The sequence below is a fragment of the Notechis scutatus genome, chromosome 6 (assembly GCF_049901735.1).
Source record: "Notechis scutatus isolate UNSWTSFEM ecotype Mainland chromosome 6, rNotScu1.2, whole genome shotgun sequence".
Taxonomy (NCBI): domain Eukaryota; kingdom Metazoa; phylum Chordata; class Lepidosauria; order Squamata; family Elapidae; genus Notechis; species Notechis scutatus.
Window position 1 is genome coordinate 12,062,101 of NC_142014.1, and position 22,795 is coordinate 12,084,895.

A 22,795-nucleotide genomic window follows, 5' to 3' on the forward strand; every position below is an offset into this window, starting at 1 on the left:
ATGCAATATTTCATAAATCCATTTAGGAATTTTACTGAAGACATGTTTAGTTCTCCTGTCCTTTCATGGTATTTGCAATCCTTAATATTCCAATTGAAGGGAACCTATATCGAATTAAAGACGACAACTTGGGTACTAACCCATTCTTGGATTTGCCATGTTGATATTACTACATTATTACATTCTAGCTCAGCAAAAGAAACACAATTCATTGAAATGCATTTCAAAGGAAGAAAGAACTCACGTTGATTTTAAATTGTACACTAAAAGGGATTAGATGTTCAACAAACCATAATAACCCCACTGTTCTATAAATGTGCCTGGAAAATAAGGAAAGCAGTTTATATTATAAGCTTCTCAGTAAGGTATTTCTGGGGCATCCGAAGTAAAAAAATTAAAATACACTGTATGTCTTGTAGGTTTTATGTTGACCCTTTCTCGTTGGCATGTGCTTAAATTATCCTTACTGACAGCCACAGAAGCCATCTTGCTGGATGATCCACAGACGAAGCATGTGGACGTAATCTCTTGTTGACTTGTTGCCTGTTTTGGAATGTATTTGGCTGGTGGAGAAGTCCAAAGTACCCAGCAGCTCCAAGGTTGTTTGGGGCAAACATAACATTATTCAAAAGGAGGAGGGAATAAACCTAAAACTAGTTGAAATTGGCACTTGATTCTCTGCCCAGGGATAGAGAGAGAGAGAGAGAGAGAGACGAAGGATGGTAATACGATTTTTTGATATGATATTTCTGAGTTTTGGCTGACATCGAGGAAAGGCTGTTTGTTTATATTTCCTGCCAAAGACACTTTGTAGTGAAGCATCAGCCAGGTTGCTATTGAAACCTTCATCCCCAAACATAACAGTGCAGTCAGGAATCCGCACAAGTATCAGCCCCTCTGTACAGGCCTGGGTTTCATTTAACAGTTCTAGGATGACAAAATAATGCAATTTATCACAGTATCTTGATTTCCATACTCTACAAAGTTGAATTTCCACCAAAATATGGCTATGTGGGTGGATTTTAACATGAAATTGATGAGTATACTGTATTTGATTTTTTTTTAAATCTTCTTTATGCTCCATTGAACACAATGAAATAATCTCACTGTAAAGTTATTGCTGATAATGGCTTTATGAAATTCAGCAGCATAAGATTTTTTTTTAATGCAATTAAGAGTGAATACAGTGATTAATACTTTGCTGCCCTTTCACGATATCCCAGATATCCTACTTAGAGTTCATTTGGCATGCTCTTAATTTTGCATCTGAAATTCTAGAATTTTGGAGGGGGAAACTAGGCATTATACAAGGAGTACTTTGTACCTAACAGCTGCTTCTGTCTATTCATAAGGGAACCAGTTGAAGTCAATGCGGTTTTCTCCAAAGTAAGCAAGTATAGAATTACTGGCTAATTTCTATTTGTTTTTATTCCAGAAGAGAAAAGGCCAGTATTCTCACCTGACTTTGAAGTTGCAAAGTCACTGCTGTCGATGACACAAACAATGAAATCACTTGGCAAAGTAACCTGACTGAGAAGTTATTCCACAACATGCTTTCAATGTGCATTTTTACCCAGTTGGTTTACTGATGTGAGTGTTAAATGTAGATGCTGACACATTGGTTTCAAACATAATCTATGTACAATGTTTACATACTACGTATAAGTATAAATTTGTTCCCTCTTCCTAAATATTTATATGTCACAAAAATAATTGTCTCTAGGAACTCAAGATGGATTACATGGGATTTCTCTTCATTTATTCTTGTATCATTACTTTGTACATTATGAGAGAGTGTGACTAGCCAAAAATAACCCAATGATTTACCAAGGGTGAGAGAGACCTGAATATGGGTCTCCCAACCCCAGTCAAATATTTTATGCAAGATTCCAGAAAGGTATACCTAACTCTTAAGAGTTGGCAAAGTGTTCTGAAACAAAGACTGTCACAACTCTGTGTAAGTGTTAGTCCATAAAGCGAAGAAACATAATGATTATATTATTCCAAATCCACTTTCTGACCTTGGTAGCTTTAAGACGTGTGGACTTCAACTTCCAGATGTCTGAATCTTGAGACTTCTGGTAGGTCAGCAATCAACAAAACACAAACCTGCTCTTGAAATTAAGAATGTATGAACATAAGAAAAGCTGTCCTGGATTAAACCATGGACCCAACTGGTTCAGTCTGGTACAATCTGGTACAGGTAGTCCATTCATTTAGTGACTGTTCAAGGTTACAACAACCCTGAAAAAAGGTGACCTATGGCTATTTTTCAAACTTAAAGCTGTTGTAGCATCCCCATGGTCAATGACTAAAATTTGGATGCTTGGCAGTTGGTTCATATTTATGACAGTTGCAGCATCCTGGAATTATATGATCACCTGGGACTGGGCTTGGCTAGTCTAGTAAAGAGAAGGACCAGGGGAGACATGATAGAGGTCTTCCAATATTTGAGGGGCTGCCACAGGGAGGAAGGGGGTCAAGCTATTTTCTAAAGCACCTGTAGGCCAGACAAGGAATAATGGACGGAAACTGAACAAGGAGAGATTTAACCTGGAAATAAGGAGAAACTTTCTGACAGTGAGAACAATCAACCCATGGAACAGCTTGCCCTCGGAAGTTGTGGGAGCGCCATCACTTGACACTTTCAAGAAGAGATTGGACTGCCATTTGTCAGAAATGGTGTAGCTTGGGCGGGGGGTTGGACTAGATGATCTATAATGTCCCTTCCAACTCTGATTATCTGTTACCTTTTTGCAACCTTCTGACAAGCAAAATCAGTGGGATTCACTTTACAACTGCAAACTAAACAAGTACAGAGATTTGCTTAACATCTGTGGCAAGAAAGGTTGGGAAATGGGGCAAAACCCACTTAACAACGGTCTCACTCAGCCACAGAAATGTTGGGCTCAGCTGTGGTAGTGAGTCAAGGACTATCTGTATTACACAATGGTCAAGCTTGGGAAGCTCATAAGCCTGAACCGAAGGATAATAGTTCCTTTTCACTGTTGGGTTCCAGCAACCAGCATTTGAGGCATACTGAGCGTGCCTTAGTGGCAGTAAACAGCTATCAATATTGGTAGCCATGGAAGCATGTGATCCTCACATAAACCTCTCTAGTCCCCATTTAAGATCTGTTACAACGGCTGGCAGCAATTTCCTCAATTTAACTATGTTCTGTGTGAAAAAGTATTGAGACTTGAGAAAAACTTACTCAGGCTATAAATTATCTTATTTACCTTAGTCACATTTCTTGTTACTCTCCTGTTTCAGGCTAGAAATGTCCTCACTGCTGTTATCTTTCTTTATGAAAGGTATGCTCCCATCCCAAATCTCCTGCTGTGCCTTTTCCCACGATGATAATATCCTTTTAAAATTGTCATGGCCAAAACTGAACTTAGTCTTCAAGTGTGGTCACATCGTGACCTTAGATAGGATTGTTCTAAAGAAGATCATTGCATTGTTGCACCGATAACTATTTTCAATTCTCTTCCTAAGGAACTTCAAGCATAGAAATTACTTGTTAACAGTAATTGCACACTCTCTGTTACCTTTTTATGAGAGTGCTAATGATGACTCCAAGATCAGCATTCTGGTTAGGTTTTTTGGTGGATTTCGTTTATTTATATATAGATACATACTAATGGCTCTGTAATCCCTTAATTCAGGATAAAGTCTGGACAACTGGATGGACTGAGCATTTACTGGCTGGATGTCCTTCTTGATACCATGCAGAGTTCACAATATATATATTTTGTCTTTGTTCCTTAGGAGAGAAACATCCACTTGCTACCTAGGATCAAATTCTCAACCTTCTGTATGGAAGGCAAGTTTCTTCACCACTAAGCCACCATACCGGTCCAACATATGTATACATACTGGTTCACAATAAACTAGATTTGCCATAATGAAGTTGAGTTTACCAGTGTGGAGATGTATTTTGGAGTTCTTCATAATATCTTTTTGATTTTACTACTTTGAAAATTTGGCATCCTCAACAAAACAGGGAGTCTTCACTAGTCAACCATAGCAGATTAAAGAATACCAGTACCAGCCCTGAAATTTGGTGGACTCATGCCAGAATGTTCATTTATTTCAACTCTGTTTCATGTTTTCTTTTATCCAGTTACCAGTTCATGACAACAGCTTTCCATCTTATCACCTGCTAGTAGCTGAATGTATTCAAGGGTGTAAAGACACAAACATCACCATGCATACATATCTATGTAGTGGAAAGAGGCCCAGAGCCCTGGAGATTCAGCAGAGGGAAGAAGAGTTGGGAAAAAGAGAAGAAGGGGTTCAGGTTCCCATCAAGTGGGAAGATTTTGGGAGGTGGCTACAATCTGGAAAGGGGAGAGGAGGCAGTGAAGGAAGCTGACCCAGTGAGTGAGTGACCAGAGTGGGTGACAGATGCAATGGAGGTGAACTGACCAGAGCAAGTGGGCAAGCCAATGATCAGAGGGGGTGCCAGACATATTAACAGACAGCAGAGGCGAGCTGATCCAGATGAGTGGGCAAACCAATGACCGGAGGGGCGCCGGACATCCCAGAGGACAGTGGAAATGACATGAACTGAGTGAGTCGGGGTACCTGGGTGAGAGATCAGAGCAGATTGACATCCAGAATGATGGACATTGAGACACCAAGTGAATGTGCAGCAAGGAGGACTCTAGGTACCTGTAGAAAGGGTGTAGACGAATCCAGATTCTAACAGCCTTTCAGGAATGACACTACATCTACATATATGCACTTGCTATCTGTTTTTCTCTCTCTCCTTCAAGCTGTTCCTTGGTTGATTTCCTATTCTGGATACATTTGAATACTGTTTTGTTATTTGTCATGTGTTAATCTTTTTTTTTTCCTTTTGCATTTTTGACCCACTGACACATATTTTTGTCAGAACTAATTTTATTTTCTGTTCTTCTTTCAGCAGGAGTTTATTTTATTTTATTTTATTTATTTGATTTGTCAATCGCTTACGAGATAATAGATATAAGTATAAACATGAGTAAGAATACAGGAAATAAGTACGAATAAATGGGGACAATAGGACAGGGACGGAAGGCATGATGGTGCACTTATGCACATCCCTTACAGACCTCTTAGGAATGGGGTGAGGTCAATAGTGGTTAGTTTGAGGTTAAAGGAGTGGGGGGTTAGAGGATGTAACAACAGAATCAGGAAGTGCATTCCAGGCATTGACCACTCTGTTGCTGAAGTCGTACTTTCTGCAATCAAGTTTAAAGCGGTTTACATTGAGTTTGTATCTGTTGTGTGCTCTTGTTGTGGTTGAAACTGAACTGAAGTAGTCATTGACTGGTAGGACATTGTAGCAGATAATTTTGTGTGCTACGCTTAAGTCTAACAGTAGGCGGCATAGTTCAAGGTTGTCCAAGCCCAAAATCTCAAGCCTGGTGATATAGGGTATTCCGTTGCGAGCAGAGGAGTGTAGTACTCTTCTCGTGAAATACTTCTGGACTTGCTCGATTGTATTAATGTCTGATATGCAGTGCGGATTCCAGACTGATGAGCTGTATTAGTTCTTGTCTTTAATAGCATTTCTCAACTGCTTATTAGCCATTGTGATATTATTTTGGATTTCATGATACTTTTTCCTGATTTGAGATAATCTCCACGAATTGCATACAGAACTGACTTTTTAATTCTCTATTTCAACGCTTTTTATTAGTCCCCTCATTTTTTGAAAGTTTGTGGGTTTTATGTCAAATTTGATTCCTTTGAACTTTCTTTTGAAGCACCCATTTATATACATGTGGATTGGGGGACTGGCCTTGACTCTTGGAAAGTTTGACAAGATGTGACCCAATCAGCAATGGTCTTGTCTAAGTTGGGCCACTAGACATAACTGCAGTTGAGTGCCTTCATCTGCATGATGTCTGGGTGACCTACATGAAGAGCTTCCAAAACTGGCCACTGCAGTCTCTGGGGTACCACCACATGATTCCCCCAGAGTAGGCAGCCCCATTGAGCGGACAGCTCATATTGCCAAGTATAGAAGGAAAGAAACTCTGTGCTGACTGGCCCCTTTGGCCACCCCCTCTACAACCAGTTAAGCACTTGGGCAATGACATGGTCCTTGGCGGAGTATGCAGTGATCTCCAATGCCATAATAGGACCGGACGGCAGGTCTTCAATTAATAAAACAGATGATGCTGGAGCCAGATCCTCCACAATAGTTGGGAGTGGCTGAGGGCATCGGCATGGCTAAGTGTCTTACCCGGCCAATGCAGGAGGCGGTAGCTGTATGCAGCTAGGAACACAGTCCAGCATAGCATGCAAGGGGACAACACTTATGATGTTTGGCAGTCCCCAGTGAGCAGGACCAGTAGCAGCTTGTGATCAGTCAGAAGGTCAAATGGTTTTCCATTGAGGTATGCATGGAAGTGTTTGAGTCCTTTCTTTTGACATCTTTGACAGATGGCATTCTTGGACTTACACGCCATTCGTGAGTGATTGTTGCCACAACCAACACATGCTGTTTGCCTCTTTTCTGTGACCACATTCCTCCCCTTGGAGGATTTGAGGCAATAGATGTCATCGTCCTCATCTGCCAATTCACCGTGGTTAGCATCTTCATGAGGCACAGTGACTGGTTTCTGCAATGCTGGTGGGCTGTTTGATTTTTGAAACTCAGCCATTGAGTGATTGGACATCTCGGCTGCTCTTGCCTTGTCAAGTTCCATCTGCAGGGTAAGGTCTGTTTTTACAAGGAGGCGCCACTGTAGCTTGACATCCCTCACATCACACCACAGACCACTCTGTCCAAGAAGAGCATCATCTAAGTCCCTGAACTCACAATACAGGGCTGCCTTTTGAAGGGTGGCAACGTATTTGTTGATGGATTCATCTTCAGTCTGATTCCAATGATGGAAGGCATGCCGATGTGCAATTCGTGAAGGTTTGGGCACATGGTGAGTCCGTAGCTTGCTCTGCAGCACATCTCAATGCACAGACTGAGCGGCCAGTGGAGCGAGGAGAGCCCTGGCCATCTGAAAGATCCACAAAAGTTTAGGAAAAGTGCCCTTTTCCTGTTGTCAGCAATCTCAGCAAAGTCATTGGCTTCAAGGAAGCAGTCGAAGCAAGCAAGGTAGGAGTCCCCTGTCTCAGAGGCTGGGTTGTATGGAGCAAAAGGCAGTAGCACAGCTATTTTTCAAGAGACTGGTGTGAGCTCCAGGCAATCCGGGTTGAGGTGTCTATGGTCAATGAAGTGGCAGCAACTGTGGATCAGCTCCGGAGATTCAGCTCTGAGTGGGTCAGCTCACAGTGATTCAGCTCTTTGCAGCTTCCATTTCCATTCGATCTCACCTTCGTCGCCAGTGTTAAGTTCTGGGTGAAGAATAGAGGTGAGGCCAGAGTCATTTTTAACAGCTTATTCAATGCTGCCTATGAGGCAACTGAACTCTCTGGCTGACACAGCCCCCTCCCTCCCTCCTCTCTCTCTCTCTCTCTCTCTCTCTCTCTCTCTCTCTCACACACACACACACACACACACACACACACACACACACACCAGTGGTTGAGTGGGTTTATTAATATTGCCCAGAAAATTCCCAATTAAGTCCAGACCAAAAGCAGACCAATGTCCACAGAACAATGTCCAATGAGTCTACACAGCACTTGAAAGTTACAAACAAGATAAACCCACCAGGCAAAATTAAATCCACAATACACAAATGTTCGCAGGGCATGATCCAAGTCAAGGCACAGTGTCAATCCAAAGCAAGGCAGGAATCACAATGCTCAGGAAACACACAGCCAGCTTCCTCACAAGTAATCAGGATGATCTTTGCTGCTCCTGCCTTAGAGCTCACTTTAAGAGATAACCATATTCCATTCCACACATTCTCTGTAAAACCTGTTACTGTGAATTTTTTTTCTAACACCAAGTACCATGTTGCTTACTTCATCGTAGCAACTGATTTTCAGTGACCTAACCAAATTCTAGGTTGGGTGTGTCATTTTTGGGTCGCTCATTTTTGCCTGGTTGCTCATTTTAATTTTAAAATTAAGGTGGTTAATTTAAAAAAATAGCCCATCCTTTTTTAAAAAAATTATTGAGTCGGTCTTTTACCTTTTTTCTTCTAATATTTAAATGAAAATTACCCTCACAGAATATACTGTATGTCCATTAGATCTACTTTTCACTCATTGCCTGCAAGAAGCAAAATCAGTATTGGACAGTTTTATCAGAATCTCACTCAGCATTCTGTTCCACATATTTAATATAGCCTCTTCCTCCAACTTTTCCCCCATACGGCCTGTTCTCTGTAGTGTCACTTTTTCTCCGAAGATGTGCCTATTTGTGTTTAGTTTTATGAAAGCTGTCGTACAGAAAATTGTGCTTAAAACTTCAGATGAGGTGTGTGTGAAGCAGAGGAAAGCATGGTTATGTGACTATTGTTTCTTTTGACATTTTTGCAATGGAATTTTGAATGTATCTTAAAATTGCATTCATCTTTTTGAAACCAGATCACTCTGCTAACTTAAGGGAAATCTGTTCCGGGAAGGCACGAAGGAGCCATGCTCATTGTTCCAACACCAAAATAGCTATCTCCAGAACACCATCTGTCAACATAGAAATAGCTTCTTCTTCTTCTTCTTTTTTTTTTTTTACAATTATTGACTTGGCTTATGTTTAGTACTTTAAGAAGACATCACCATCTTAGATAACTGTTAACAAATTTAGTTTGAATGATGCCAACAAGCCTGTATATTTCAAAGAATTTATCCACAAACAGACAAACCTTTTACTATTATTAGCATTCTTCTAGCTGGAGCACATTAACATATTTATTGTCATTTAAAAGTTATGTATTCTTTTAATCATGATTTTATTACATCTCGTCGTCTTTTCTTTTATAGGTTGCTAATATCTTGTTTCTCTAGAATTGTGCTCTGCAATTGTTGGCATCCACATACCTGCACAAAATAACAGAATAAAAATTAAACCTATCTGTGAACTATATGGACCAAAGCAATATACCCATTTAAAATCAGGCTTTAATCAAACTTCACAGAAAATGATTGAATTAATACAAATATCGGATTGTGAGAGTCAGCCGTCAGAAAAATGACTCAGTAATGTATATGAACCCTGGGTTACCTCATGTTTAAAGATAATCCAAATTGTTGTTGTGTATGTTTTAAAGAGGAAAGATGAAACTCTTTATAAACAAACCAAGTGTAGTATGAACCAACATTTAATACTGCTGCTACAGATGTTTGCTTAATCTAATTAAATGTATGGAACATTTTCAATGTTATTTAGAGAATCTGCAAGTACAGAAGGATAATTTAGCCTATTACCAATGCCTTATATTTATATTTGTATGAAAAAGACAGACAGATTTAGAACAAGGTGCACCTGAGCGTCAAACATGCTTGAAACTAATTGAAATAATTAAATCATAGGTATTTTTCTCAAAACTTGTATTCAGATATTCTACTGATAATGCTTACAATCTAAGAACAACAAAATATCCACAGAAATGCAGGCTTTTTTTTTAAAAAAAAAAAAAACACCCTTATTTTTAATAGTTCAGATTAATGAAGGAAAATATAGATTATGTCCTTTCATATAAAAGTTTACAAAGGTCAAATCCATCTCCACAAAATGATTTATATCATAGCAACATAGTTTTCCCAGTATGCCTTTAACAATAATTTTTAAAAAAAGTCTTTAGTTGTCAAATTCAGGTTCACTTCCATATCTTGATATTTTTAAAAGAAAAATATATTATAGCTGAGTTACTATATTTTTATGTTTAAACCCTTGCCTAATTTAGTGGCATACTCCATAATTTGGGGGACATGGATTTTCCTATTTCCATCTTAAAATTATCAAAATGAGCAAATCTCAAGTTGAACAGTGATTATCCATTCTCTTCCTATTGGGCCACGAAAAGGAGGAGTGTTCCAGCTAAGAAAATATTTTGTCCCACTTTGAAATGACCCTAATCATGCTGAACAAAGCACCCCTTTCATTACCTGATCTTTGTTGCTTGGGTAGACACAAAGTCTTGTGTGTCAAAGTAATTGTGCTTGTTGCTTTATGAACAACTATCTCCCTGGGTTTCTAAATCTACAGATGAGCGTTCATTTTCCTTTTATCAAGCCACTCTAAATATGGTTCTTGTCAGGGTGTCAGTAATCCCTGTGTTTAAGAGACATAAGACACCGGTGCTTTGGGACATTCTTTCTGCTCAACTCTTGCTGACGTCTGATGCTTAAAACAGAGCATGCTTTCATCCTTCCGTGCATTGTCGCAACCCCCTAAGAATATTTTTAAAAGGTGCTGCACTTACTGAGGGGAGTGAACATTTGCCAACCAAAGTAGATGAAGGCGCCTTGGTTTCAGTCTCCGTGAATGCTGCATTGTAGTTTCAACTTTACATCAGCCTGATAACAGAAGGAGCCATGTCTGGCTTTGGCTACAGGCGAGGGCTTAGTAAATATGAAGACCTGGATGAAGATGAACTTCTTGCTTCTCTTACTGATGAGGAATTGAAGGAGCTGGAGAAAGAGTTGGAGGATATTGATCCTGACCCGAGCCTTCCTGTGGGGCATAGGCAAAAAAGTCTAACAGAGAAAACTCCCACAGGAACTTTTAGCCGGGAAGCACTGATGGCCTACTGGGAAAGGGAGACTAAGAAACTTCTGGAAAAAGAGAGAATGGGGGCATGTGAACAGGTAGGAGAATAACTGCATTTAATTTGGCCCCAGGAATAACTTTCATTCAGTAAAATAGTTTCCTTGCTCTGTATTTTCCATCAAACTAAAAAGCCAATGGATCAAGAGTAGAAGCTTTATTAATGTGTAGAGGCTGTAGACTAATGTACATTTTCTTTCTCTGGGCTATTAAATTATCATCCCAGTGAGTTCATTACGTCAGAACTCTGCTTCTCAGGATGCTAGTTTACACTGTGAAGATCTTTTTTTATATATACAAATATTCTTTTTACTTGAAGGAACATCCAAAAACATCATCAAAGCCCAAGTTGAGAAGTACTGACATGGCCACAGTTGGACTGATTATGTATTTTTGCTAAATGTCTCTCACTCATATCTCAGGTTCAGTTACACATATAATATCAGATTCTGTTTAGCCTTGTGCTACAACAGATGTGTCCTACCTCATTTCAGACTCATAGCATTTAATATGCTTTAAGGAAAACCCTTAATTCCAGCAACAGAAGCTGGTACAAAATGTTGACTCAAGGGAAGATGCTAATTACTAGTTGCCTTTCATGTATTATTATATACATTGAGAGATCTGAATATTTAAGAGCCTTATTCAGATTTTCAAATCATTCATGCGATTATGAGGACCTGTGGCGATATGCATGTTAACTTCAATATGCTTCTTTCTGTTATTTTGTACATCATATTTTCCAGGATTTCAAGTGGTAGAAATTAAGAAAGTAGAATGCAAAAATCTGCACTTCAAATATTTGTTTCTAGCATAATGAACATATAGCAAAGTGAGGACAATGAAAATATACTTCCTTCTTCTTTTATCATCAGAATAAATTTATTGTCTGAATAAGGCCAGGCATAAATCTCATCATAAGCATTACAAATGGTGGTAATTGAAGTTCTTTACTGATGTGTTGAAAATTGTTTCTTGATGTACCAAGTCTCTATTAACTTTCTGTCCATCCCTTCTCCTTCCCCTTCCCCTTATCCCTCCCATTCTGTTTCCAACTCCAATACCCCAAATCCAAAGTTATTAAAGAAACTCCATAATACAATACAAGTTTAGAAACTCAGAAAACTCAGAAAAGAGAAATTTGTTAAAAGGAGCAGCTTCTAACATGCTAAAAAGTATTGTAATCAAAACATGGATGCCACCCAGAGTCACTTGTTGAGATGGGCAACTATAGCAATCAAATAAATAATAAACAAAAATCGTACAAACAACTACTTCACATTTATGATAGATGATTGATGAGACACATAGATAGGTAGCTAGATACAGTAGATAAAAGATAGAGAGAATGATAGAGAGATACATACTTCAACTTACAACCATGAATGAGTCCCGAATTACAGCTATAAATTGTTAAGTGGGTCACTATATCTATATACTCAATTTTACAACTTTTTTTGTGGTGGTCATTAAGTAAATGCCACAGTTGTTAAACAAATCTATTTTATCTAATAGTTATTTCTTACCATAAACCTGAAGTAAATACTGGAAACCAGCAAAAATCATGGTCACGTGACTTCAGAATACCACAAAAGGGTATAAATAAATAAATGCAGGCCAATTGCCAACTGTGATCACATGATCACAGTGTAATCATTGGAATTCTGGAACTGCAGTCTGCTGTAATTTTGAACTGTCACTAAGTGACCAGTCATTGAGTGAGGACTACAAGATAGCAGATAATGAGCAAGCCATAGAGAGAAAGAGAGAAATCGATCTTCAATTAATTAGAAAATCTACCTTTCTGCAGATTTTTTTAAACTGTGGTTCTAAGAAGAAATATGGACATAAATTCACCTCTTCCTATTTTAGTCTCCTAAACAGAAGCCATACATTTCAAATTTCAGCCTTTAACATAAAAGAAACAAAAACACATACTGTATTGGAAAAAACATAACGTTGTTTTTCTAGAGCAGAAAATTGGAATAAAACATACCAACCAGTAAAGAGAACATTCCTAGCAGCATCCAGATTACAGGTCTTTATTTAACTCCGAACTGATAGTCATGTTTCATTCTTATCAGAACCAGTCTGAAGGAATTTATCCTGGTGTTTGAGCCAGGGTGTTGGTATGCAATCCAAGTACTAATAGCTACTGGTCATCCTGACTTTCCAAGGGCAGAAGGAAATAACAGTAATAAGCAATAATAAACAAATTATAATCCAAATAAGAAAAAAGTAATGATGAAAAGAGCAGGATTTAGAGTTATGTAATTCAACAGTATACCTAAATAGCAACAACATTATGTCTGGAACTGGGAATGTACAAGCACAGTTAATTCTAGACTTAATTTCAACCTACACTTGACACTGTTTGGCACTTCTCTGAAATTGTTCTGTGTTTCAAGTCCAATGATTGTAATTCAACCTTCAAACTTTAAAGACAAAGCACTAACGCCGCAGGCATGGAGACTGCATGGATAATATTCTTTTACAAGTTCAACAGTGTTCTAGCTCTCTATCCCAACATACACACACACACACACATGCACGCACAAACACACAAACTCTGTGGGTGTCTGCCTGTGTAACAGCAAAAGGAGAACAATAACAGGTTAGGCATAATTAATGGCCTTGAGCATACTGCTGATACTCCACTTTCATCTGGGAACTTCGCATGGTTGGAAGAAAACTAATTGTAGCAGCTTGAAACAGGAATTTACAATAATGAGAGATCTAAATTCTTTGAGCTGAATTGCTGGATCCAGATTTTTTTTCATGGCCTTGATTATTAATATAGATATTTGTATTCTTCCAGGATTTCCCCCCCCACTCATTTCAGCTCTAGAACTGATAAAGTGAGGCTACAACTAATAGTTGGGGCAGAAAGTGATAAAACTGCTTATACAATGAAGAAGGCTGGGTTAGAATCCTTTTTTCGGGGGGGGGGGAGGTCGTGGGAGAGGGAATGAAATTCAAGCAAAAAAGATATTGTGGTCAATAAAAGTTTAACAAAGAAGGTACCCGAATAACATAATTAGGAAGCACTCACTGACAGCATCAACTGGTTTTTTTCTTCACTGACATATCTCCATGTGAGATGTCAACACTGAAATTGTGCATACTGATTTTGTCCTGTTCTAATAAGTATAGAAGACAGCTAGACAGATTAGAACAGGATGAGCAACTTTTTCTGGTCCAAAGGTCTGACTTGGGACTTTGAGTGGCATGTTAAAAATCCATAAATCGGCCATAGGCACCAATAAAAATAAATGTGTTTACCTTGATATTTATTTACAATTAATTGTGTTCTATAAAATTCACTCTTGTTAAAAATTATAGTCTGGTAACAAAATCAACCAGAGCCAACATAATGGGTTAAAGGCCTAGACAAGAAAGTGGGAGACGGTGAAGGCTAGTCTCGTTTTAGGCACAAAGCCAGTAGGGTTACCTTGGGCCTGTCACTCTTTCTTGTCCCTAATAAGGAAGCAATGGCAAACTATTTCTGCCAAAGTTGCCAGGAAAACTACAAAGACTTCTCCATGTAGTCATTAGCTCTCAAGACTGATTTGAAAGGACCAAATCAAACCAAAAAACACTGAGCTAGCTCTCTGGGGATTTTCTTTTTTCCCCCCCAACACTTTACTGGGGTTTTCCATTTATACATTATACCATTACTAATTGAACAATACTGTGACAATATATATACATTTATACATCCCTCTTTCAATACCTAATACCTTTCAATACTACTCCCATACCCTCATAACTATTATATACATTATGTACATTTTCTATTCTTATGTCTATTGTCAATCCAGATATACCGTGTTTCCCACATTGCGTTGTATTCCATGTCAGCTTTCCCTTTTCGTTCCATAGTTAATTTATCCATTTCAACGCACGCAAAGATTTTTTTAATTATTAAAACTTCGGGAGGTATGGCGTTTTTCTTCCGGTACGGTGTGAAGAAAATTCTGGCTGCTGTTATTATGTGTAATATAAGATATTTTATCTTTATATTATAGTTTCTTTTAATTATTCCTAAGAGGAATAGTTCCAGAATGAAATCAATTTTATTTTCAATTAACTCTTCTAACTACATATGAATCACTTTCCAATATTTCTTCGCTTCGGGGCATGGCCACCAAGAATGAAAGAAGGTACATTGTTAATGACTACACTTCCAGCAATTTGGTTTTAGATTTGGGTAGATCTTAGCAAATTGTTCTCTGAGAATTTTCTGCAGTGCTTACAGCGATCTTCTGCAGGATGAAATTTCAGGCTATCCCCTTTTGGATTAGAAGAATAAACGAATTACACATTATGCTAAGTAAAACATTTTAGAAATTACTTAATTACCAATCGTTTATTTTTCTCACTCAAGATCAGAAACATGGTGGACATGGTGGAAGCTAACTTTCTCTCTTTGGGTGATTTTAAAATCACCACCTGCAGCTGCTAATCCCAGGGTGCTGTTCTCCAATATCCAATTACAGGCAAATAGAGGTTAGAGTAGTACTCATTATGCTATTAATCCTCAGTAATATTGTGAACACTTTCTATTAGATGTTATGACACATAATCACAACATTCTTAAACATTCAACATTCAAATATCTTCAATAAATTGTGATCAGATGCATGGAATATTTTTAAGCAAAACTGAATTCGAGAGTACTGCTTCTCAAAAATCATCACGGTGCATAATTTTTCTATAATAATTATCTGGAAAAGATCATCAGAAAAGTTCACTGGAATGAAATTTGAGGACTTTTATAGATAAAATGTATTTTTGTCATGTACTTTTTATCATAACTGAACCATAATTCCCTTGTAGGATTATAAGCAAGAAGAAGAAGAGGAAGAAGAAGAAGGAGAAGAAGAAGGAGATGATGATGGTGATGGGTCAGAAGAAATTAAAGAAGAATATTTTACAGGAAGTAACAGTGAAATTTCTGAAGAGGCACACAATGAAGAAGATGATGAAGAAAACAAAGAGGATGAGAATGAAGAGGAAGAGAACAATGAGGAAGAGGAGGAAGAGGAAGAGGAGGAAGAAGATGACAGAGAAGAAGCAAGTAGTACAGATGATGAAGAGGAATCTGTTGAAGAGTGTGAAAAACTTCCAAATACTAAGAAGCAAACTTCACTCAACATTAAACTTAAAAACTACAATGAAAATGAAATCGTTACCAATGGTCACAGTGAAAAGGAAGCGGAATATTTGAACTACAGGATGGGAGCCATGCATCCATGTGGAAATCCAACAGTGATTGAAGATGCATTAGAAAAAGTTAGGAGCAACGATACTGAAACTACTGAGGTCAATTTAAACAATATTGAAAATATCACACCACAGATGCTAACACATTTTGCTCAGGCACTACAGAATAACACTGAAGTAAAGACTTTTAATCTGGCTAACACTCATGCGGATGACAATGTTGCAATGGCTATTGCAGGCATGCTAAGGGTGAATGAACATATTGTAAGTCTGAATCTAGATTCTAATTTTATCACAGGTAAAGGAATTCTTGCTATCATGAGGGCTTTACAGAACAACAAAGTTTTAACAGAGTTACGATTCCATAACCAAAGGCACATAATGGGCAGTCAGGCTGAAATGGACATGGTTAAACTTTTAAGGGACAATGCTACTATTGTGAAACTAGGCTATCACTTTGAGCTTGCTGGCCCAAGAATGAGTATGACAAGCATTCTGACAAGAAATATGGATAAACAAAGGCAGAAACGAATGCAAGAACAGAGAGAACAACAGTCCAGTTGGGATGGAGGACTCAATCCAAAGGCCAAAGCATTGCAGAAGGGAACTCCTGGTTCTTCACCATATTCGTCTCCTAGAAGTTCACCTTGGTCTTCTCCAAAGATTTCTAAGAAAGTTTCAACTCCTCAAAACCAACTTTCACCTCCCAAAAGTTCACCTATGCCTTCACCAAAGATTTTAAAGAAATCCACTGCTATTAAAAACCAATCTCCATTCCCACCACAATCACCACCTCCAGCTCGAACTGCACCACCACCGCCACCTCCACCACCGCCATCACCACCTCCTCCTCCTCATCTTCTTCCACCACCTCCTCCTCCTCCTCCTCCTCAAATAGTTGTAGAAAAAAAAGCACCCACCAGGAATATTGCTGAGGTTATAAAACAGCAGGAAAGCGCCAAGAGGGCTCTACAAAATAAGCAGAAGAAGAAGAAAAGCAAGAAAAACAAACAATATGACAATGCCATATTAAAAGAAATTAAAAATTCATTAAAGTCCATCCCAGACAATATATCAGAAGAAGGGTCACGTCCTTCAAGCCGACCTTCTACCCCAGTAAGATCACTCCACAGTGACCTTATGGAGGCAATTCGTGGAAGTAACATAAGGCAGCTAAGACGGGTAAGTAATTGCAATTTCAGGAGCTGATTTAGAACTGGAAGCAAGTTGGTAGATGACCACACTTTTTTTTCAAAGGATAATCTATAAGGGGATAAATTTTTTATCACTTTGTTTAAAAAAGAGAACGCACTTCCTTAACTTGCCTCTGGGAATTTGAAGGAATTGAGTGCTGATAGTGAGGTCACCTTGATAGATAAGACCCCTCAAGAAGGAACTCCATAGAAAGAGCTTCTTACTGAACAGCCTTTCAAACCCTCTCAGCTGGCATTTTTTGATATGAAACAAAATATTACACTGCCCCTACAAATCATTGATTTCTCATTACTGTTCTATTTCTCATTTCTCCTTTGGGCTTAAAAATAACTTTTCTCTGCAAAATAAGAGGTCTATTCATTCTTGATTCCCACTTCCATCCTACTTTTTTATTTGATTCGATTTTGTTTTCTTAAAGTGAAAACAAAACTTTAACCTTAGACTGTCTACTATTGACCTCACCCCTTTCCTAAGAGGTCTGTAGGGGACATGCATAAGCGCACCAACGTGCCTACCGTCCCTGTCCTATTGTTTCTTTTATTTTTTTTTTCTTATATGTATCCATGTATTCATAGCTATGTTTTTACTTATACCTATTATCTTGTAAGCAATTGACAAAAATAAATAAATAAAAAATAAAATAAACTAGCATTTAAAGATAGGACAGTTAATTTGAGAGAAGAGAGAAATCTTAATTACAGCCAGACATTCAAGGCTCATGTAATCTTGTCATATTAAGTGGAAGGCACCCTCATTGGATTTAAAGATAGTATTCAAGATGAATTGGAAGCAAACCATTTCCCATCCCTCAGTGATGAAGATGAAGTTATTTTTCTGACAACTGCTCAGTGAAAAGAATATGCTGCTCCCCCCCCCCGCCCCCCGAATTGTACAAGGGAGGCATTTTGCAACTTCAAGTTGTATTTTGGTATCTTAAACTGCTAAGGAGTTGATCATTCCACCTATTTCATGAAGTTCTAATGATATTCATATTGTACAGTGACAAGAACAAATCTAATATCGATTTGGTGGGATTCAAAATGACCTTGTGGCACATAATCAATCAATCATTACCGAAGGACCTGAATTTCTAATATAATTAATCATCTGTAATCCTTATTGTGGTTCAAAAGCGATTTGCATTTTTGAAATTGTATGGTGGAAATCATTTTTCTTCAGACATATTTCTCTTATATTAGCAAATCACCCCACATTAGAGATGATAGAACTTGGCCTTTGTAAGAGCACTCGCACAATTTATTTGGGAAAATTCCTCACACATGTATGCCTAATTGGAAAGATAATGTTAGGGCAGCAGGATGTTAAAGCAAAAAAACAACAACCCACCTTCCTATGGGTAATCAATTTTATAAAGAGGACACTTATATGTCAGTGAGAGTTCTACAAGTATAGGCATTCATGTTTAATGTGCTAAAGTAATTGATAGATATCCAGAAAGGTAATACAAAAGGAAAATCTGATTTTTATGATGTGGCTGCTTACCCTTTTAAGGGAAATGTAATCATTAAAAAAATCAGCTCAGAAGTCAGATATACATGATAATATTCTACCAGTTGTCCAACATTTATTTAGCTTTGTTGTTTGCATCTGTACAGAATAGCAACAACGTGTACCTGAAAAAGTAAGAATTCATCATATTATCCAAATATTCACTGGAATTAAGTATACATGCTCCAAGAACTGCTTAATTTAGGGGAAAGAGTGAACAAATTCTTTTGTAGCCTGAAGTCACTTTTTTTCATCACAACAGAAATAAATATTTATTTATAAAAATTACTTATTTATAAAATTTATTGCCTGCCCAGCTTATCATAAGGTAGATACTATTTATTTATTTATCAAAAATACTTAGGGAAAAAGGAAGGAAAGGAAAAAGTATAAGTATAAGAAAAGAAAAGGCTACAAACAATGGGAGAGTATATTTTAAAAACTATATATAACAATGATTCAATTTTACATATTAGAATATTTGGTATTCTTAAAACTTTAAATCAGTTTTAAAAAGTTATCTTGGCTATTGAGCACTGGAGGAGTGTAGCTGATGATCTGGTGTGAGGGCAGATATGTATGCATGTATGTATGTATGTATGCCTGCATGCATGCAAGCATGTATGTATGTTTGCTTCAGGAGGGATTCTAAGTACAAAAATCCTTTCAACTTCAAGCACTTATTTTGACTTTAACTTTCCATGGGAAAAATCAACCCCAGTCTGAAGAGGGAAGTTGAAATGTATAAAATGCCCATTTCATTTGTTCAATGCTTCAATGCCCTTCGTAGATTAGCCAAGCCACACTCACTGTAGAAGCTGTGGCCCAACATTTGGGGCCTACTTTTGGAAAGCATAAAGAGAAATAGAATTATGTTATTCAGAGTGACAGAGCTCCCATGATTTTTGCAGATCATAAAGGCCATTCTGTTCTAATAGTACAGGGGCCTCCAAACTTAGTAACTTTAAGACTTGTGCAGTTCAAGTCCTAGAATTCCTCAACCAGCCCTGCTGGCTGAGAAATTCGGGGAGTTTTACATCCTTGCCATCAAACCCAATGCGTATCTAAAACATCTATATGTCTTTACTATTACAATACACAGTACAATAGGACATTGAAACCTGTGGGGGTTTTCTCTACTTAGATGATTTATTCTTTTAATTCTAGTTCATGTTCCTAATTTAAGCAAAACATCTTTCTTTTTAGGTGGAAATCCCAGAAGCTCTGCGGTAAGAGTCAGCCAACCCAATGAAATGAAGATTTGTACAAATCCTCAAAGAGAGGTATTCATTCAATCATTCTACATTGATAAAATGGGCTGATGTAAACAGCTTTTCAAAGTACATTCTTAGATTTGAGATAAATAAAAAATGCCTATGAAACTTCAAGCAATAATCTGAAGAATTCAACAGTGTTTTTGTAAATATGGAGAGTACTTTTTTTAATTTAATAAGATTTCTCAGAAGAAATAGTTTATGTAGTTATTTATGTTGGTATGAAGTAGCGCTTCATGGAACATGTCCTTTCTATTAAAAAACCACCTGTACAATTCCCTGTGTTTCTTTGCCTGCATCATACATTTGCAATAAATGTGTTTTGAGTTTCCAAGTGGAAAAAACAAACAAACAAGTATTCGTCTTGGTTGTTGTGAAAAATATTATATGAGTTAAGGTGTACTAAGTGATAGTCTGAGAAGAATCTTTCTATGCTGAAGATTTTGTGAGGATTTGTGCGCTGTTATGATCATGACACGAAAAAGTCTAGAAGTACTTGGTGCCTTGCTGTGTGTGTGCATGGTTGCAGGTGTAAACAACAGCTATAAAATTCAAGAACTGGTTCCCCCAGTCAAGTGGAGCCTTGTTTATAGTCTGTCATATCAGAACACATTTCATAAAAAGAAGAAGAATTTCATTTCACAAGAGGGATTAACAAGATCGATGATTGGACATTGCGGATATCTAGTGACTGATGACACATAGATGAAACATCCCAGTGATCTTCGTGAAGACGGTGCTAGATAAAATTGCACTAGCCAAGTTAATTTTACCAGTTTTCTATTTCTCTTTGACCTAGAGAGAATTATGAGGTTTAGTGGCCTTTCATATCACTGTCTCTCCTGGGCTGCCTATGAAGATTGCATATGAGATATACTGCTTGCAATGGTTCTCCTTGGTCTGATCATTATGACATGTTTGGCAGGGTTTGGCAGCTTCTCCTCTCCAGGTTAATATTTACATGAAGTCCCTGGCAAAGAACATCCCTCAAGATGAGGTGAGTATCCAGTATACCCATTGGATGTATGCCAGTAATATCAGGTTATACTGTGCAGGTCCACTCTAGGAGACATGAACAGAAGACTGTAAGAACCTGAGTGGGTGAGGCTTACAGCAAGATTTTGATTATAGGAATCATTGGATCACAGTAGAATTCCATCTTTGATCTTCCATTTTGCAGAGCAGGTTATCTTGGACTCGCAGTTTAGGACAGAGCTCTCCAAACTTTGTAACTTTAAGACTTGTGGACTTCAACTCCCAGAATTCTCCAGCCAGCTATGCTGGCTGGACAATTCTGGGAGTTGAAGTCCACAAGTCTTAAAATTGCCAAGTTTGGGGAGCCCTGGCTTCGGAGATCAAGTGGAGCCATGCCCAGAATGGAGCTTGATCTGCTCAGAGTCATTTTTTGTTGGAGATGCATATAAAACCTTGGTGAGAAACCAAGTTATATAATAAACAATCTATCAAACCAATATAACTATGGTTATACATTACTGCATTATTAAGACCTTGAAGAAGAAATAATATTATACCCAACAAATAAACCATGTTTACTAAATGCCCGATTCTTTTAACCACTTTGGAAGTCTGCCAAAGATGATTGATGGTGATGATGATATTACATTTCTATGCTGCCCAACTCTCAATGATCATAATCCATCTAATGCAGGTCAAGAAATAGATATTGGGGATGAATTTGCTATCAATTAAATAATACATACATGGTGGAAGACCATAGGTAAGCAGGCATCACTAAAAACGTGTAATAAAAAACAATGTTGCCATTCAAAGCATGCTTGCTATTGAAAACATGGCTGTTCAATGCCAAAGCCACATGTCCAAATTGCAGAAGCGAGCAAATGATCCTCTCCTTGAACACTTTGTGAAACTTCCATTAATTTCAGTTTTTCAAGACTATGGGTCCTTGGGTTTACAACTGTTCATTTGGTAGCCATTCAAAGTTACAATGCTGCTGAACGAGGGGGACTTAACAACTAGTTGTCAGACTCTCCAGTGTGTTGTGGTTCACCGGAAGCCTATGCAGACGGCAGCAGAATCAGACAGTGGGGGGAAGAACAGGGACCAGTCCAGAAGTCTGGGGAGGACTCAGAGGAGGGTCCTGCATCTGATGCAGAGATGGGGCCAGGACCATCTGAGAGTGGGGTGCTGACTCTGGAGCCTCCGGAGTCTGGCAGCAGCAAGGCAGAGGAGCCAGGGGAGCCTGTTCCCAGTGCGTGTACGCACAGAGCTGCTAGAAGGCGAGAGCAGCTGAGACAAAAGAGGCGACTCGGGAGTAAGGCTTGGAGGTAATTGCCCCTCTCCTAAGGTATAAAGGAGGTGCAAAGGTAGAGAAACCTTTGCAAGAAGCAAAGTCGTTTGCTCTGTTCGGATTAAACCTTGAAGCTCTGTGTGGACTTTGTACTTTGGTTGGTTTTTATCAGTTAATTTGGCACTTTAGTTGTTGGCAGCAATTCAAAGGAGAGAAAGGTGGGAGCTGTTTGGGACTCCTTATGGGTTGGGAATGAACATAATCCCCAGCGTTGAAATAAAACAAGAGTTGTTTTGACTAAGCGTGTGCTTAATTACGGTCTCAGGAAGCCTTGGTCAGAACATAGTGTAGCTGTGGTCATGTGATCATGGAGCCCGGTGCTCCATGGTGCTCTGGAGCCCGGCTTGTGATTATGACATAGCAAGTCACATGACCTCCATTTATGATCTTCTCTGCTGCCCTCCCACAAGCGAAGTCAATGAGGAAGCCGGAAGGAAAGGTTAGGGTTAGTTGTTTCTGTAAGTTGTTCCCACTGCTTCCCCTACCCAAGAGCCTCGCTATGAAGTACAAGAATGCATGGATATGACACTCTATGCTATAGAACCTCTCTGTTCATTTGTTCAGCCTGCAGCA

General features: G+C 38.4%; 1 protein-coding gene and 1 long non-coding RNA gene across 4 annotated transcripts; one reads left to right on the top strand and one right to left on the bottom strand.

The window, feature by feature from the left end:
- Nucleotides 1-8,774: 8,774 nt before the first annotated feature.
- Nucleotides 8,775-10,135, bottom strand: LOC148130121 (uncharacterized). Its single transcript, XR_015750272.1, has 2 exons — nucleotides 10,009-10,135; nucleotides 8,775-8,940 (listed from the first exon to the last, which is right to left on the bottom strand). It is a non-coding gene; the product is annotated as an uncharacterized LOC148130121 (long non-coding RNA).
- A 163-nt stretch (nucleotides 10,136-10,298) lies between these two features.
- LMOD2 (leiomodin 2) lies at nucleotides 10,299-20,245 on the top strand. 3 transcript variants are annotated; one of them, XM_087969383.1, is made up of 4 exons: nucleotides 10,327-10,710; nucleotides 15,509-16,694; nucleotides 16,728-17,077; nucleotides 19,826-20,245. In XM_087969383.1, exons 1-4 carry the CDS (start codon nucleotides 10,438-10,440, stop codon nucleotides 19,850-19,852), a joined length of 1,836 nt encoding a protein of 611 aa, XP_087825509.1. In that variant the 5' UTR covers nucleotides 10,327-10,437; the 3' UTR covers nucleotides 19,853-20,245. The 3 variants fall into 3 exon arrangements, with proteins under 3 accessions (XP_087825507.1, XP_026524839.2, XP_087825509.1); XM_087969381.1 differs by having other exon boundaries at nucleotides 10,299-10,710; nucleotides 15,518-17,077; XM_026669054.2 differs by having other exon boundaries at nucleotides 10,326-10,710; nucleotides 15,509-17,077.
- Nucleotides 20,246-22,795: the final 2,550 nt, after the last annotated feature.